Here is an 18591-nt window from a genome sequence, read left to right as displayed (position 1 = left end):
AGGAAATTTAAGTGGAGGGCCAGAATTGTAGCCAAAATTTAATTTGGTTTGTGATAATCGAGGGCCTGGCCATATACTAAAAAACAACCGCAACCCGCTTAAAGGCCGGCAACGCGCTTGCAACTCTTCTGGTGTTGTGGGTGTCCATGGGCGGCGGTAATCGCTTACCACCAGGTGATCCGTCTGCTCGTTTGCCTCCTATTTCATAAAAAAAAATACTAATTATTTTATAGGACCGGCGGCGGGCCGGATAAAATCCATCCGCGGGCCGTACTTTGCCCACCACTGGGTTAATGTATATTTTGTTCCAGGCCTTCCGTCCGGCCGCGGGCGGGGCGCCGCGCGCCGGCAAGAAGGCGCGCGCGCCGCCAGCGAGGCCCCCCGCCCCCGCCGCCGCCGCCGCCGCCGCCGGCAAGAAGAGCCACGGCATGCGCGACGCCTTCCGCACCAACATACTCATGCACATACTCGAGTTTGTACAGGACGATACCGAGGTAACTTGACTTGGTAACTTGTTCTTGGCGACAAGAAGCTAACGGCTAAGCTTCAGTCTTTGGCCCATCGGCGGAAAGTCGCCAGCCTGTCGGTATTCTACAGGCTGCACTTCGGGGAGTGTGCCCAAAAGCTACACGAGCTTATTCCACCGTCCCCATTCTACCATCGGACTTTTAGACGCACGGCCGGTTTCCATCCTTACTTGGTAGATATTCTACCAATTCGCACGAAGCGCTTTGCTTCTACTTTCCTTATGCGCACTGCCAAGGAATGGAATTCCCTGCCGGCGTCTATATTTCCGTGTTCTTATAACCCGGCAACCTTCAAATCAAGAGTGAACAGGCACCTTCTGGGCGAGCTCGCTCCATCGTAGGCCACGTCTACGCCTCGGCTAGTCTGTAGCCATGAGTAAGCCCATTCATAATAAAAAAATAAAATAAAAAAAAAACTGCTAGAAACGCCGCTCCCATACAATTTCAATTTCTTTATTGTGAGTTTTATGTAGGTAATACAGATGTTCTAAAATATTTATGTCCATTATAACCTTTCTTTAAGGCGTACAATATTCTTAAACTACATGCACTATTAAAAATTTAAACTAACATAACGTCATCAAAACATAACAAAAACATACAATAATATTAATTTACATCAACCATTACAACAACATACAATAATTATGAATTTGTTAATACTAATTACATATCACAAACGAGATCCCAATTTCTTATTATTAAGTTTAAATGTCAAAATTATCATCAAAAGATTATTTTATGTCATAATAACTTTTTCTTCGCACATTACACTCTCTTTTTAAAACTTGCTTTGATAAAACTTGGTATAAATTTTTACTTATGTACCTTAAATATATATACCTAATAGGGTATTTGACTACTAGTCAAATCGATTTCTTTTTTCGAACCGTCAAAACGATTTTGCTACTATTGAATTCATATGAAACACTAGCATCTGACGTCACGATCAAATTACCTACTCTTTATAGTTTTATACGATGTCTAAAAATAACTGCTGTCAACGATTCTCTATTAATCTTCTGGTGCTTTGTTTCATGCATGGTGTAAAATAATTTATTTTAAATACAGTATAATACCCTGTTGTATTTCAGACGGAGCTCCTATTCGACACGTCCCTCCGGCAGCACGAGCGGCGCTATATCACCAACATCGTGCACTCCGTGGTCAACGACGAAGCCCTGCACGCGCTCACCTCCACCGCGCAGTACGAGCTCGCCCGGGACATACACAAGTGCAACAAATACTTGCTGGAGTGCGCTCAAGGAGACAACCAGTGAGTGCTATATTAGTAATGGCAGCACCATAGACTAGGGACCCCCTAGACGGAGCCCTACACTCACCTCCACCGCGCAGTACGAGCTCGCCTGGGACATACACAAGTGCAACAAATACTTGCTGGAGTGCGCTCAAGGAGACAACCAGTAAGTGCTATATTAGTAATGGCAGCACCATAGACTAGGGACCCCTAGACGGAGCCCTACACTCACCTCCACCGCGCAGTACGAGCTCGCCTGGGACATACACAAGTGCAACAAATACTTGCTGGAGTGCGCTCAAGGAGACAACCAGTGAGTGCTATATTAGTAATGGCGGCACCATAGACTAGGGACCCCCTAGATGGAGCCCTATACTCACCTCCACCGCGCAGTGCGAGCTCGCCAGGGACATACACAAGTGCAACAAATACTTGCTGGAGTGCGCTCAAGAAGACAACCAGTAAGTGCTACATTAGTAATGGCAGCACCATAGACTAGGGACCCCCTAGACGGAGCCCTACACTCACCTCCACCGCGCAGTGCGAGCTGGCCCGGGACATACACAAGTGCAACAAATACTTGCTGGAGTGCGCTCAAGGAGACAACCAGTAAGTGCTATATAATATAGCCTATATTAGTAATGGCAGCACCATAGACTAGGGACCCCCTAGACGGAGCCCTACACTCACCTCCACCGCGCAGTACGAGCTGGCCCGGGACATACACAAGTGCAACAAATACTTGCTGGAGTGCGCTCAAGGAGACAACCAGTGAGTGCTATATTAGTAATGGCAGCACCATAGACTAGGGACCCGCTAGACGGAGCCCTACACTCACCTCCACCGCGCAGTACGAGCTGGCCCGGGACATACACAAGTGCAACAAATACTTGCTGGAGTGCGCTCAAGGAGACAACCAGTGAGTGCTATATTAGTAATGGCAGCACCATAGACTAGGGACCCGCTAGACGGAGCCCTACACTCACCTCCACCGCGCAGTACGAGCTGGCCCGGGACATACACAAGTGCAACAAATACTTGCTGGAGTGCGCTCAAGGAGACAACCAGTGAGTGCTATATTAGTAATGGCAGCACCATAGACTAGGGACCCCCTAGACGGAGCCCTACACTCACCTCCACCGTGCAGTACGAGCTCGCCCGGGACATACACAAGTGCAACAAATACTTGCTGGAGTGCGCTCAAGGAGACAACCAGTAAGTACTATATCAGTAATGGCAGCACCATAGACTAGGGACCCCCTAGACGGAGCCCTACACTCACCTCCACCGCGCAGTACGAGCTGGCCCGGGACATACACAAGTGCAACAAATACTTGCTGGAGTGCGCTCAAGGAGACAACCAGTAAGTGCTTGTAGGTCGAAAGGCAATAGAGAGTACTCTCTCCAGGCGGGTGTTATGCCTGAAGTCCACTGAGAGTTGGTCGGAAGTTATATATAGCAACTGACATTTGAAACTCCGTAAGCGCGATGTAGGTCTCTTAATAATTGCGTTCTAGCTCTCTAACGCCATCTGTTAGATTATTATGGCACGACGTTGGCAGTGAGAGCTAGAGGAGACGCCACATACTGTGAGAGCTAGAGGAGACGCCACGACGCTGCACTATTATTCGACATGGGCACTTTATGTCAAAGTAATATAGGTTAAATTTGAACGGCGAAGATTTTTCTGTAATTCAAATTTAATCCTTGTCATTTTGACATAAAGTGTCCATGTCGAATACTAGTGCAGCGTCGAGCACTAGTACTTCTACCTTACCATAATACATAGAGGTACAATAATATAGAGATGACACGGGGGCCAAACGACCGAACGAGATGCACTTATGGAAATATCAGTGAAAGTAGCAGAGAAAGCGGTATTATTGCTTGTCCTTGTAACAGTCTCACTTTGTGTTTGTTCCCCACCAAAAATGTAGTATGGTTTATGGTGGGCAACAAATAACCCGACCGAATTACGTAGATTGTTTTTGGTATGTTGTCAGGAATGTTAAAACGTGTTTTTAATATTGTCGCTTTGCGTATGTTTTGTCCCTCACGGAGGCACGCGTATAGCTCATCTATAGTCCGTTTTTTTAGCATTAGAAAGAACTTCGCAGAAGTAAGCTTGTGGTTCCAAATCCGGCACTTCTAGCAGTAATAATTTGAAGTAAATTATATGTATTGACCATGCTAAATTAGATAATTCAATAATTATTAACAAATAACGAGCCTGATAAAAACTGGACGCTTGCTTCTGTGGAGTTCTTTCTAATGCTAAAAAAAACGAAATATATGTAATACTAGGTCTATGCCATAATATTACATTTCGTTTCAGCCAACTAGGCATCTACAAGGAGGCCCCAGAAGACGTCTACCTCGTCACCCCGGACGACTTTCTATCCAAAGACTCAGACAGCGACAAAAATGTCACCATCGACGAAAATGTCACCCACGAGACAAGTGACAAAATCAACGGAGATATGGAGGACGACGAAAATCCTTTTCTTAAGAGCATTAAAAAAAGTATAAAGAAATACGATGAACCGAAGTTGAGTAATAAGTTTGAGACGGATTGTGTGATAGCGAAGGAGAGTGACCCTAAAGTGGAGGGCGGTAAGGGTGATATTCCGGTGACGGCTGCCGATAAGATGTTGGAGTTCTTTTTGGAGTTTGCTGAGACGGAGACTTATAAGGAGATGCGGTTAGTTATATTTATATTTTATCCCTCAATAGGGGGGGTATCGTCTTGGGTCGTCCCATTCGTTTTTCGTCAAGTTCTTAAATTAGTCCTATTCTGCTTTCGTCACTCATTCTACATTGAAAGCCACAGACGATTGTGACGAATGTAGAATGAGTGACGAAAGCAGAATAGGACTAATTTAAGAACTTGACGAAAAACGAATGGGACGTCCCAAGACGATACCCAATAGGGTATTTGACTACTAGTCATATCAGTTTCTTTTTTCGAATTGTCAAGACGATTTTGCTACTATGGAATTCATATGAAACACTAGCATGTGACGTCACATTCAAATTATCCACTCCTTATAGTGTTATACGGGTTTTAAAATAGAAATTGTGTCTATATAGGGTAGCATACTGCAGAACTTAATACAAGACAAAAAAAAGTTGAAAATGCTGCCACTTTTTTACTAGCGTGTCTTGTATTTATATAAAAATAAGTAAATAAAAGTACTTTTTTGAATCGTAGGAGTAAAATTACGAATAAATAAATTATCTTAGCGTGATTATTCATCAAAATGAATTTTATATTTAACAAAGAAATTATTGCAGTGGCAACACTGTCTTACTTTTTTTGGTCTTGAATTACGTTTTGCAGTTTAGGTCAATACTAATATAGATAGGATATTTGACTGTATTTAAAATAAATTATTTTACACCATGCATGAAATAAAGCACCAAAAGATTAAAAGAAAATCGTAGACAACAGCTATTTTTAGACACAATTTCTATTTTAAAACCCGTATGAAACTATAAAGAGTAGGTAATTTGATTGTGACGTCACATGATAGTGTTTCATATGAATTCCATAGTAACAAAATCGTTTTGACAGTTCGAAAAAAGAAACTGATTTGACTAGTAGTCAAATATCCTATTGTCTCGATGAGTATAGGTTGCCTATTGAAGGTATATGTGTCTGTATTCACTATTTTTGAGCTCAGGGATCAGAAGGATGGAATTGTCAATTTAAAATCACTGAATATCAGATAAAAGTTTATTTAAAGTTCCACAAATGTTATATCAAAACTTGAGTTAACACTGAAGGTCAATTATATCAATAAATTTAGCAAAAACTGTTACAGTAATTTTCAAGTGTGTTTACACTTTTGGGAAACTACCGGGCAGGTCGCAAGGCGGGGGACAACTGGCGAGGCCCGCGCCTCGCGGCTTGCATCTAGAATGCGTTGTCAGCATTGCTGTTATATTGTGTCCCTACAAAGGAAAAGTACAATCAGCGATAAAATCTTGCATCAAAAATGAATAATTTCCAATAAACTTATTGCATTTCCAGCTTCCTCGGGACATTCGCGGACGCGCAATCGTCAGCCATCCACGGGGTCCTGAACGACGTGTCGGCCTGGGCGCTCGGCAGCTTCCGCGGCCACGAGCTGGTCGCCAGGGCGCTACGGGCCGCTACCTTCAAGATACGGGACGGCGCCAACGGGACACCTGAGTAAGTTAACTCCTTTGTCGGCCTTAGACGACTAAAAGTTGATAAAAAACCGGGCAAGTGCGAGTCGGACTCGCGCACGTAGGGTTCCGTACCATAATGCAAAAAAAGGCGAAAAAATCGGTCACCCATCCAAGTACTGACCCCGCCCGACGTTGCTTAACTTCGGTCAAAAATCACGTTTGTTGTATGGGAGCCCCATTTAAATCTTTATTTTATTCTGTTTTTAGTATTTGTTGTTATCTGTGAAAATTCAACTGTCTAGCTATCACGGTTCGTGAGATACAGCCTGGTGACAGACGGACGGACGGACGGACAGCAGCGTTTTACCCTTTGGGTACGGAACCCTAAAAACACACCTGCGAAGAAATTCAAAGGCGTATGTGAAGTCCCACATCCGCATTGGGCTAGCGTGGGGACTATAGCCCATACCCTCTCGTGCTTGTGAGGAGGCCTGTGCCCAGCAGTGGGACGTATATAGGCTATATATGAATCTTATTAATATCTGTAAATATTACTGTACCGTTTCGTCTGTGCCCAAATAAACATTAATACATTAACATTACTTAGGCCCACTTGCACCATTCCACTAACCCGGGATTAAGCGGTTAAACCGTTAACCTAGTGTCAGACTGTACTGGTAACCATGGTAACGCCAGGTTTAACCGGTTAACCCCGGGTTAGTGGAATGGTGCAAGTGGCACTTAGACGACTAAAAGTTTAAAAAATTATGGCGTTATTCAGAAAAGCGTTACTGGCCTGAATTAGCTAAGCTATGAATCGATTGTCTTTATCTGTCATTTTGACTTATGTATTTGTAAGAAAGGGATAAAACATAATTAAACTAAATCAGGCCCGTAAAGTTTTATGAATAAGGCCCACTTGCACCATTCCACTAACACGGGGTTAACCGGTTAAACCAGGAGTTGCCATGGTTAGCCATACAATTTGACACTAGGTTAACAGTTTAACCGCTTATCCCCGGGTTAGTGGAATGGTGCAAGTGGGCCTTAATAAGGTACGGGACGGTGCTATATATTTTCTTAATAATAAAGCAGCAAGATCATTTTGAACACCTCGCCCGCTTAGCAACTTCTGCTGCTGATTGTATATGACATCTATTTCAGTTCATATTTTTTCCGTTCATTATAGGATCCACAAGGTGCCAGCCAGCCCGGGCCGAACTCTGGGGAAAACCTAGACATTGTTAATATAAGGTGGGCCAATTCTATACTAACTACTTAGGAAACACGGAAAGGAAACCCTTCTAGGGGCTTAATAAGTCTCAGAGTTATTGCAGAAGACTTAAAGTCTTAAATAAAAAGTCTAAGAAAAATTCGTGCCACAGCATACATAATAGTACTACCGTACAGAAAGGACACTTCCTACAGAACCGAAGACAGCGATTCAGGGTCGAATCATGCTATCCCTTTCTAATATATGGCACTATCCCTTTCGGCTATTTTCAAGTGAAATTCAAGTGATTGTCTTATCTGTGGTCGTGCACGCAAAGCGACGTCAAGTGGTGCCAACCCTAATAATTGCTCGGAGCAATGCTGAGCCCAACGGAGCCGAGTATACCCGAAGTAAGGAGTGTCTCCCCACTGATCGTGCCTCGAATTTGACAGCTGTAGATAGTGTGGATGTCGCTGTACAGTCAGCAGCAGAATTTGCTAAGCGGGCGAGGTGTTCAAAATTACCTGGTCACGCTCTTATTCTCTTAACAATAAAGTCGCGTCAAGATCATTTTGAACATCTCGCCCGTTTAGCAACATCTGCTGCTGACTGTACGGCCATCTATTTGGTGTGTAAAGTATAGTACGTGATCGTCCATATAAAAAGAGAAAGCGTTTTTCCACTTCTAAATATTTTCCATTCTCCATGATTTTTTTGTATGTTATTAACACAATGAAATTCTAGGTTTATCCTCTAGCCGCCCAGAGACCTATAAAAAGGTCTCCTGTTCCATTCTAATTTGAACTTTGTGTTGACAAAATAAAATTACATTTCGCTTGGCAAGGTTTGACGTATGGGCGGCTAGAGGTTAAAGGTTATCCCTTTTTCAAAATTTGCAATACAATTTTAAGCGAAACTTATAAACTTAGAATTAAAGAATATATGCTGAAGCGATCAATATCAAAATCAAAGTGATATGTTAAGATTTTATTTAGTGGAAAACGTTTTCTCCCGAAATGGAAATTTTATGAAAATAGTACCTTTTATCAGTACCTCCCTCTTAGCGTCACTTGCACCATCCCGATAACCCGGGGTTAACCGGTTACACCGTTAACCCAGTGTCAAATTGTACTGGTAACCATGGTTACCCAGGTTTAACCGGTTAATCCGGGTTAGTGGAATGGAGCAAGTGGCTCTTAAACTCGCCGTACGATTTTTTTTTAGACGATAATCTATTTTAAAAGCAATCGATCTACTTATCTATCAATCGATCTCATTAAAAATGGTCGACGATGTAAGCTAATAATATTTAAAACTTTCGCGTTTGAGCACATATATTATTAACTCACATTGATAGACGGGTCTATCGCGAATTTAATTTATTACCTCTATTTACCGATGTTAACAAATTTTAGGTTCCCCAGACGGCACCCCTCTTTTTTTTTTCTTACTACTCACACACACACACACACACACACACACACACACACACACACACACACACACGCGCGCATAGGTATAGACATGCATACATACATATATACATATATCTATACATACATCTTCTTCTTCCTCGGTCCCTCATTGCTGAGGATCGCGACCATGTATGCTACGTCTCCACAGTGTGCGATCATAGGCCATATGGGTCACGCACTGCATGTTGCCGCCAACCACTCTCTTCACAACATCAGACCATCTCGTGGGTGCTTTTCCTCGCGCTCGCTTGCCCTCTATTTGGCCCAAGATAATTTGCCTTTCTAGGTCGTGCTTTTTAGACCGCATGATATGACCAAAGAAGCTGAGTGCGCGTTCTTGACATTTTGTAGAGAGCCGTGTGGTGATCTTCAGCTCCTCTAGGATAGACTTGTTGGTTCTCATAGCCGTCCAGGGTATGCGTAGGAGCCTTCGCCAACACCACATCTCAAAAGCGTCAATTTTTGCCCTGTCGCGACTTTTCAAGCTCCATGTCTCGGCACCGTAAACGAAGATCGAGAATACCAGAGATCGGGTCAAGCGCACCTTGGTTGAACGACGAATACTTCTGTTCCTCCATATCTTGTCGAGGTTCGCCATTGCACTTTTTGCCATGCCAGATCTGCGGCGTATTTCGCCAGTGCAGCCACCGTCACAGGTTATCAGCGACCCGAGATACACAAACTCACTCACTTTTTCATATTTACTGAGTGCATCGGTGATGGGAAGTAGATTGGCTCGGTCTACCACCATTACTTTCGTTTTGGAATGGTTAATCTTAAGACCAAGCCTACAACTCTCAACCTCAATTTTCTTCAGAAGAGTTGCCATCTCCTCTTCGCTCGATGCCACTATCGTCGTATCGTCTGCGTATCTCAGATTGCTGACCCTCTGTCCACCCACTACGATACCGCCTTTCCAGCCGTCCAATGACTTCCTCATAATATGTTCGCCGTACAAATTAAAAAGTTTCGGCGACAGAATGCAGCCTTGACGAACGCCTCGTTCTGTATGGAAATTATTTGACTTTTCATTTTCCAGTTTCACGAAGCTCGAACCATCGAGGTACAAATTCTGCACCAAAAAAGTAAGGTGTTCAGGCACGCCCATCTCGATCATCACATCTAACATCGTACTCCACTGGACGCAGTCAAACGCCTTAGCGTAATCAATGAAGCACAATACCAGCGGCTTGTTAAACTCACGACATTTCTCAATGAGAAGTCGGACGTTCAGGATTTGCTCGCGAGTTCCCTTACCAGCCACAAAACCGGATTGTTCGCTCGGTATCTGGTGATCAACGAAGGAAGAAAGCCTAGCGTTTATAATGCGAAGGAGTATCTTGCTTGCATGCGACATGAGAGACAAAGTTCGGTAATTTTCGCATTTCCTTGTAGAACCCTTCTTATGCAGAGGTACAACAGCGGACTGTGTCCAGTCATCTGGCCACTGGCCAGTCCTCCAAATCTTATTGCATATTTGATGGATGACCTTCGTTCCCTCGTAGCCCAGGTGCTGCAACATTGCTGCTGATACGCCATCAGGGCCCACAGCATATATATACATACATACCTGGCACTTTATTTCTTCTCTTTTATACTGTTTTTTTTTTCTGATTATTGTGGCACTAATATTGTTTTCTTTTTTTTATTAAGTACATTCTTTTTTTTTTATCCAGATTGTTTAAAATTGTAATATGATCTTTCTCTTTTCTTTTTGTACTTACCTATTGATGTACCTACAAGCACCACCAGAATTTGTTGTTTGTTTGTTTGTGACCGACACAACTCAAAGGCTCGGTCTGAAAACCAGCGCTGAGCCACCGGCACAGCACATGCTGAGACTGAGACCTATTGCCTCACAATAATTGTTAACATAGATTAATTATTAAGAACATATATACATGTATTAGTTAGTAAGTCTTTTTTTGTGGCAATAAAATATTTGAAGTTTGAAACGTCGGTATGTAAAGGTAATAAAATAAATTCGCGATAGACCCGTCTATAAATGTGAGTTGATAGATGTAAGCTTACTCAAATTATTACCGAATAGATTTTATTTAAAGTAATAAAAAAATTAAAACTTAAAGAGACGTCTGAGAAAATACTTCTAAGGTCTTGAAAAGTGACCCGTTTTACATGCTCGGCCATTTTTATTATCTCCGACTGTACGCTAAGACGTTACGTATTTGTTTTGTCGCTTAAGATAAGATAGAATGAGTTTTGTGGATTTTTTTAAATACCAAATCGTCGGGTGACAAGCAAAAGTCACTAACACCATTGAAATTATTGGACAATAAACCGTGTTACAAGTGTAATAAAGTGCATTGTTACTTAAATTTTTTGATAGTACTTAGTGACTTTTGTTAGTCACCCGACGAAATATCATTATTTAAGGAGCTATTTTGATAGCTCGTAAATAAATATAAATATGACCTGTATATTTTGATATTTTAAAGGTAACCAAGCGTATTGTAATTCACAAAATTCATTCAATTTGTCAAATATTTTTATTTAAGAAAATATAATGTTAAAATTAATATAGTGAGGTGTATTCTGGAATTCCAAAAAGGGACTTTTATTACAACAGAAAACTTACAAATAATGACTTTCATTATTACCCTATTTTGGAGATTACCCGAATATACCTGCTCTGTTTAATTCGGTATTTAACTGAATGCCTAGGCATTGGGATACTTATTGTTAGACGCGTAAATTAGTGCAAAATATTATTAAACTGTAATAATCTCATGATGCGGTATAGGTCGTACGGTCAGCAGCAATAGTTGCTAAGCGGGCGAGGTGTTCAAAATGATCTTGACGCGACTTTATTGTTAAGAGAATAAGAGCGTGTCAAGGTAATTTTGAACACCTCGTCCGCTTAGCAACTTCTGCTGCTGTACCCACCAGTGGCGTGCCCAGAGTTTTGGAGTAAGGCAAGCCGAAAGATATGTTTTCGTAATAACTGTCCACTCTTCACTCTTGGGTCTCAAATGCATTCTGCTAGCGTATCGAGGCGAGCTAATCATAGCACGCTAAGGGCATACGGTATACTGTTACTAGATAGAATTTATCCACGAAATTAATTTAACGACTTTACCTTGCCTTCGTTGAGTAATACGTGGACGCATTTCATACCGTCACAAGGAACAACTTCATCCATTGTTAACGAATTAAACAATTATAAACGCCACAACAAACGAACTAATCCACTTTCAACTTTTGTTTTGACTAAATAATAATACACTTGAAGTCAACGCGCATGAAATCGCGCTCGTGCAAACTTATGCAGCTAACTTCACACCAAAAGCCTGGCTTAAATCGCCGTATAAAAGTGCTATTTATATACCAACAAATAGTTACATTCATTATATGGCGGTTTGTAGGCTGGAGCGCTTAAGAGCGGGACGAAAAAGCAAGCCCGGTTGCAAGCCGATGAGTGCAAGCAGGATAGCGTGCATAACCTGCGACTGATTTCTTTCGCGCGGATGAGGCGGCACGGAATGTGTTAACAACCTAATTACCTACCGCATAATGTCCAGGGCAATACAGCGCCATCTATTTCAGCTGTCAAAAATACGGCTCCAATATTTTGCAGTAGTTCACGCGCCTATATGGGAAATGGTTATTGGTTACACTCCTGTAACTTAGGGCAACTTGCCCCATTCCGCTAACCCGGGGTTAACTGGTAAACCGTTAACTCAGTGTCAAATTGTACTGGTAACCATGGTAACCGGTTCAACCGGTTAACCCCGGGTTAGTGGGATGGTGCAAGTGTAACTTAGTAGAACTATGATAAAAAATAATCATTATAGCACCTTGTCACAGTAATAATGTGTCAAAACTGCCGGCCTAGCCAAGGTTACAATCGCTATCGCTTCGACAACGAAAAGCTTTATGTCTCTCTATCACACTTCCATATTAGTGCGACGTGACAGTTGCGTTTCGATCGCTACGGAGCGTAAGCGATTGGCATCTTGGCTACGCGGCCTGACACGTGAAATCCACCGCCTTAATATTATAATGTAACTGTGAAAAGGTTCTATAATAATAATATTATAATGTAACTATATGAAATTTTAATAAAATGTACGATTAGTATGAAGATTTAGGTGTGTTAACAGATAATTTTAACATATAGTAAATGTAATTAATGTAATATACTTAATTTAATGACTTCCTAACCTTAGAGTTTGGTTCTTGTAGGTATTTTAATATATAAAAGTAACAAGGCAGCTTTTTGTATAAATATGTCATTCTTAATAGGGTAATTCGTCAATTATTGGCGACTGTTTAATAACCCTTATACTAAAAAATTATTCATTTTAGTATAAGGTGGCTAGTTATTGAAGGGCGGCCAGTTATTGAAACCTTATACTATAATGAATTCTGTTTATATGTGAATAAAATCCATTTTTAGTATTAGGTGGCCAGTTATTAACCGGTGACCAGTTATTGATGCCGTACATAGTTAACATTTAGACTGCCACGCAATAGTCAAGATTTTTCTCATTTTAAAATGTATCCATTGTCGTGTATAAGCGACAGCCAAAAGGAATAGGTACGGTCAGCAGCAGAAGTTGCTAAGCGGGCGAGGTGTTCAAAATAATCTCGACGCGACTTTATTGTTAAGAGAATAAGACCGTGTCCAGGTAATTATGAACACTTCGTCCGCTTAGCAACTTCTGCTGCTGACAGTTCAGTACCCTCACCATGAGTTTCACGCGGCCTTAAACGCTGGCGACTACGTCAACTCAAACGCAATGCATCTCGCTTGCACCAATTTCATTACGAGGGAAATGCATTGTGAGTTGGTTTACGCAGTCGCTAGCGAATATGTCAGTGTCAAACTCGTGGTAAGGATACAAACTTCTACGCAGGCAATCTGACGTCTTTGTATAAAATTAATTTTATGAGCGTTTTACAAAAAAAATGTATATTTCATTCATGTCTTCAAAATATTGATTTCTTGGGCTCATTTTACTCATAATCATCTGTACATTCACGCCTCATGCATGAAAAAATGTGTCCCAAGATTTCCTTTCCAGAACGTCACATTTTTGTTTGAAAAGATTTTTTATTTGTATGAACTTGACGCACTGGAAAAATATATTTCATAAAAAAAATTGGGACACGTTTTTGACCTGTATAAGGCGTGAATGTACAAATGATTCTGAGTAAAATGAGCCCAAGAAGTCAATAATTTAAAGACATTAATGAAATGTGCATTTTTTGGAAAACGCTCGGATATAAGATTTGTCACGTATAAACGACTTTAAACTCTCGCGTTTTTTACACATATTTAATATCTCCGTTGACATTTGCTGGGACGTCAGTCTTTCCGTGACCACAGCTGGTGCAATTCAGCTGAAATGTCGGAATTTAAGGTAAAAACAATGAAATTACATCGCGGTAGACCCGTTTGTGTAATTAAATATGTGTATAAACGACACTGGCGTCCAAAAATGGTACAGTGGATACACATGCCTGGGCTATTTCATAAGGGTGTCAGAAATTATGCAAAATTAAACCCTATAACTTTGAAACACCGTTCACAATCATGTGGGAAATATATTCCCTCTTCCTTATAAAGGCTTAAAGTTGTACTTCACCCTTTTATTTCAAACTTGGGTCATTTTATGTTATTTCTATTCAAAATGACCAGCTCTTTCGATCCTTGTGGGAGAACAAAGTGTCCCAAGATTGTTATTTCTCATAGACATTTTTCATAGGCTTTGTATGACGGTAACTGGATGGAATGGGTGAATCAACTTTTTCTTGTCACTAGTTGCCATGGTTACGGTATCCTGGGTCACTCTTAAAATACTAGTTATTTAAGAAGAAGAAGAAATACATTTATTTTAACGTCACAACATAGTACATGAAAAAAAAAAGAAAATACAGACATAGAAGAGATTAGGACGCTAAAATATGATCCCCACTCAGCATGATGCCGCGGCAGACCGTGGCGCTGGTTTTCTGTGGGGACCTGACTTAATCTAAAATTGATGGCGACACGTACGCCAATATTTCGTATTTAAATGAACCAAACTTGATTTTTTTGGTAGTTATAAGGCCTTTCCATAATTGGACATCTACTAAGCACGTTTGTAGATCATGGTACAGCAGCTTTTCTAAGAAACTATGCTACTATTGTCTCCTGGCTGATGGGACAAAATAACAACGAGAAATAGTTGATCGACCCGAATAAGGAACTGAAAATGTAAGGAAATTTTGGGATACTTTTTTCTCCTATCAGTGTCGAAATGGCTGGTGATTCTGAGAAATAACTTCGAAAGAACATAAAGTTGAAAAGGTTTGAAAAAAAGTGTCGTGTGCAACTTTAAATAGAATGGCTCACAAGCGAGCGCTTATTATCAAATCAATTATATCACTTTACATTTGAGTCGCTTAACTTCAAACTCGGGTAAATCCATCTGTCAAATTATGCGATTTTGGTACTAAGAAAAGGTAATAGGGTGGATTGGATACTTGCTGAGAGGGTCGAAAGGATTTAGCCAAGTTTGAAGTTAAGCGACAGATTTCGGTATAAGCATCGTATAGGTACTGACACTGAATTAATTTCCGACCCATTTTGTACCTTGTCACAATGACAATCAATATGAAAGTGTAGTGTGTAGCTTTCAAATAGAGCTCGACGGCTAATCCTATTGTCTATTGTTAAGTAAAACCGCACGTGCTATTTACCTGCAAAAAAGGGTCGTCATTATTCTATTTGGAACCTGACCGCGGGCTAGTCCAACGCTCAAAAAACCAGTGTAGGTGCGCTCTCCGATAACGCGCCTTCGTTACGCATCTCGATGACACATTTTAGACTGGTTCTGTAGCGTTCGACTCACCGACACTCAGTAACCGAAGTACGTATTTTTTATGCAGGTGGTTGTGGCACGAGCGGTTTTACTTAACAATAGACAATAGGATTAGCCGTCGAGCTCTATTTGAAAGCTACACACTATAGCTAGAGACTTCATACTATTGTCACTGTGACAAAGTACCAAATGAGTCTTTGACTGTACCATATATGTTGTACCTATTTATTTTAGAACTAAACCTTTTTCACTTTTTTTTGGGTCTTGAAACGTTAAATGTTAATTCTGCCAGTTAATGTCTTCTTTTATTATGTTAAGAAATACTTGATTAGGCGAGTCCACACAATACGAGCTGCCTCGCGAGGAAATTGCCTCGCGGAGCAGCTCGGTCGGTGGAAACGTGCCACACGCTCGAGGCAATGCGAGGCACATCTACACCCGGTCCGAGCTGCCTCGCGCGGCAATTTCCCCGCGAGGCGGCTCATTCTGTGTGAACCCTATATAACTAATATTAAGGTTGGTTCATAGATATAAACATGGCGAAAATGCTCTTCATTTTTAAGGCTTTTAATATTAACAAAAAAAAATATTTTACTTTTATGATTAATTTAGTCTTAGTATTTTATGTGAATCTAAATATATATTAACCGGTCGGTAAATGGGCAAGTAATAAAAAGTAGTATATAAAATATTTTTTCAAAATAGTTTACCGGTCGGTTTTTATATACAATTTTATTTATTAACTTATAGCCCCCATTCGCACGACAGCTTTTTCAACGCGCGTTAAAAAAGCGGTCGAATGACACAAATGGATAACCATGTATGTATTCACACGACAGCGGTGGCGCTTTTTACCAAGCGTTGTTGGATTTTCGACTTTAAGCCTTGGTCGTTAAATCGAATATAGAGTGCGGACAGATTCAAGCGCTTTTTTAACGCGCGTTGAAATATTGTGAGCATTTGTTGCGTTAATCTGTCTCTCTCACGCTTGTCAGAACCCCTAGTTTAAATTTCATTCGATAGCGTAACGAGCGTTCGCGTTCGCGTTATGTCTATTTTTGTATAGGATTTTGAACAGCGCGCCAAGCGGAACGTTTTGGAAACTCAAAATCCCATACAAAATGACACTTAACGCAAACGCGTACGTCACGTCACGATATCGAATGAAATTTACACGGGACCCGTTTTGTAGCTTGTAACGTGTAATACAAGTGGAAGTCCCTTTTTGACAGCTTTTGCTATAGTTCGTTTTTAGGGTTCCGTACCCAAAGAGTAAAACGGGACCCTATTACTAAGACTCTGCTGTCCGTCCGTCCGTCCGACCGTCTGCCACCAGGCTGTATCTCACGAACCGTGATAGCTAGACAGTTGAAATTTTCACAGATGATGTATTTCTGTTGCCGCTATAACAACAAATACTAAAAAAAGAATAAAATAATGATTTAAGTGGGGCTCCCATACAACAAACGTGATTTTTGACCGAAGTTAAGCAACGTCGGGCGGGTTCAGTACTTGGATGGGTGACCGTTTTTTTTTTGCCATTTTTTGCATTATGGTACGGAACCCTTCGTGCGCGAGTCCGACTCGCACTTGTCCGGTTTTTTTAGCATTAGAAAGAACTTGAAAGAAGGTAAGCGATCTTGACATGTCTTTTAATTGAAAAACGCTTTTTAAAAATCAGTAACTATTGCTTATGAAAGTAGAAGAATATAAATGATCGTATTAGATTCATAATTATACATATTTGCCGTAACTTATTTTTAAAATGTGTTTTTCAATTAAAGGACCCATCAAGATGGTTTACCTTATTACTAATGCAAAAAAATCGAACTATAGAAAGGGACTTCCACTTGTATTATAAGTTACAAGCTTTTGATAAACAGGGCACAGGGGCTTCGTTTCTCGAAAGCTTGTAACTCGTTATACAAGTGGAAGTCCCTTTTTAGCGTTCCGTAGCCAAATGGCAAAAAACGGAACCCTTATGGATTCGTCATGTCTGTCTGTCTGTCCGTCCGTATGTCACAGCCACTTTTTCCGAAATTATAAGAACTATACTGTTGAAACTTGGTAAGTAGATGTATTCTGTGAACCGCATTAAGATTTTCACACAAAAATAGAAAAAAAAACAGTAAATTTTTGGGGTTATAAAAATATAATATGATGTACATTACTGTACAAACTTCCACCGAAAATTGGTTTGAACGAGATCTAGTGAGTAGTTTTTTTTAATACGTCATAAATCGTAAACCGCAATTTTATTATGTTACTTGCTGCTACGGAACCCTTCATGGGCGAGTCCGACTCGCACTTGGCCGCTTTTTTTACAAAAGCTGTCAAAAAGTGACATCCGCTTGTATTACAAGTTACAAGCTTTTGAGAAACAGAAAGAGATGTTTTACAAATGATATAAAACGTAGAAATATTGGTGCTGTAATTCTTAGACAAGTCGTTGGGGAGTTTATGCAATATTTTATTAGTTTTAGATATATACTTCGTTTATAGCGTTCGGCATTAAATATTTGTTCACCTATTACTAAATACATGTTTACAGATGTAGTGCATAATTGTTTTCCATCGTATTTTCCCGGAAACTTTCGTATTTGTCATGCTACTTCAGTCAAACTCATTACTTTTTGTACCGAGACTGACTGAAATAGTACACGTTCGTACGTTACCGTGAAAATACGATGGAATATAATTATGCACATCTGTCGTACCTATAGACAAAGAGAATAAAGTGTATAGAGGCGGATTGTCAAAGTTAATTATGTAGCCACTGTAAATTTACTGCCATCTTTCGGCAGAACATAAAACTGTTAGAACGCCATTTGACTTTGATCCTTATCCTTTCACTGATATGTGTTAACTTATTAAATATAAATATTAACGCCATCTACTCGATTATAGGCCAAAGGTATGGTGCAATCTTTTCGAGAGATGGCGCCATAACCTTCACCTACGGCTCGATTCGAGAAATGAATTAGAGACTCACTAGATATGAAATAGTAAAGAGATGTGACGTTCCACTGCAAAAGGTTCCTTACGGCGGCTGGCGCCGCGATTCGGGAAATGAATTAGAAATTCACTAGATATTAAATAGTGAAGATATGTGACATTCCACGGATAAAGGTACCTT

The 18591-nt window shown here is 40.7% G+C and overlaps 1 protein-coding gene and 1 long non-coding RNA gene across 2 annotated transcripts; both read left to right on the top strand.

Annotated features, from left to right (window-relative positions):
• Window positions 1-411: 411 nt before the first annotated feature.
• Window positions 412-5984, top strand: LOC134676771 (uncharacterized). Its single transcript, XM_063535154.1, has 4 exons — window positions 412-494; window positions 1622-1803; window positions 4121-4486; window positions 5819-5984. The coding sequence occupies exons 1-4, from the start codon at window positions 429-431 to the stop codon at window positions 5982-5984; spliced, it is 780 nt and encodes a 259-aa protein (XP_063391224.1). The 5' UTR covers window positions 412-428.
• Window positions 5985-7794: 1810 nt separating this feature from the next.
• On the top strand, window positions 7795-17702 carry LOC134676940 (uncharacterized). Its single transcript, XR_010099968.1, has 2 exons — window positions 7795-7869; window positions 17402-17702. It is a non-coding gene; the product is annotated as an uncharacterized LOC134676940 (long non-coding RNA).
• The last annotated feature ends 889 nt before the right edge of the window (window positions 17703-18591 follow it).

The sequence above is a fragment of the Cydia fagiglandana genome, chromosome 25 (genome assembly GCF_963556715.1).
Source record: "Cydia fagiglandana chromosome 25, ilCydFagi1.1, whole genome shotgun sequence".
Lineage (NCBI taxonomy): Eukaryota > Metazoa > Arthropoda > Insecta > Lepidoptera > Tortricidae > Cydia > Cydia fagiglandana.
The sequence above is the reverse complement of the archived record's forward strand: the minus strand, read 5'-3'. Positions and strand labels throughout refer to the sequence as shown.

Bases quoted from the DNA above. Each gene is read 5' to 3' on its own strand.
- LOC134676771 (XM_063535154.1), top strand. From the start codon at position 429: ATGCGCGACGCCTTCCGCACCAACATACTCATGCACATACTCGAGTTT. The intron at 495-1,621 runs GTAACTTGACTT...GTTGTATTTCAG, and splicing joins TTGTACAGGACGATACCGAG to ACGGAGCTCCTATTCGACAC. The intron at 4,487-5,818 runs GTTAGTTATATT...TTGCATTTCCAG, and splicing joins GAGACTTATAAGGAGATGCG to CTTCCTCGGGACATTCGCGG.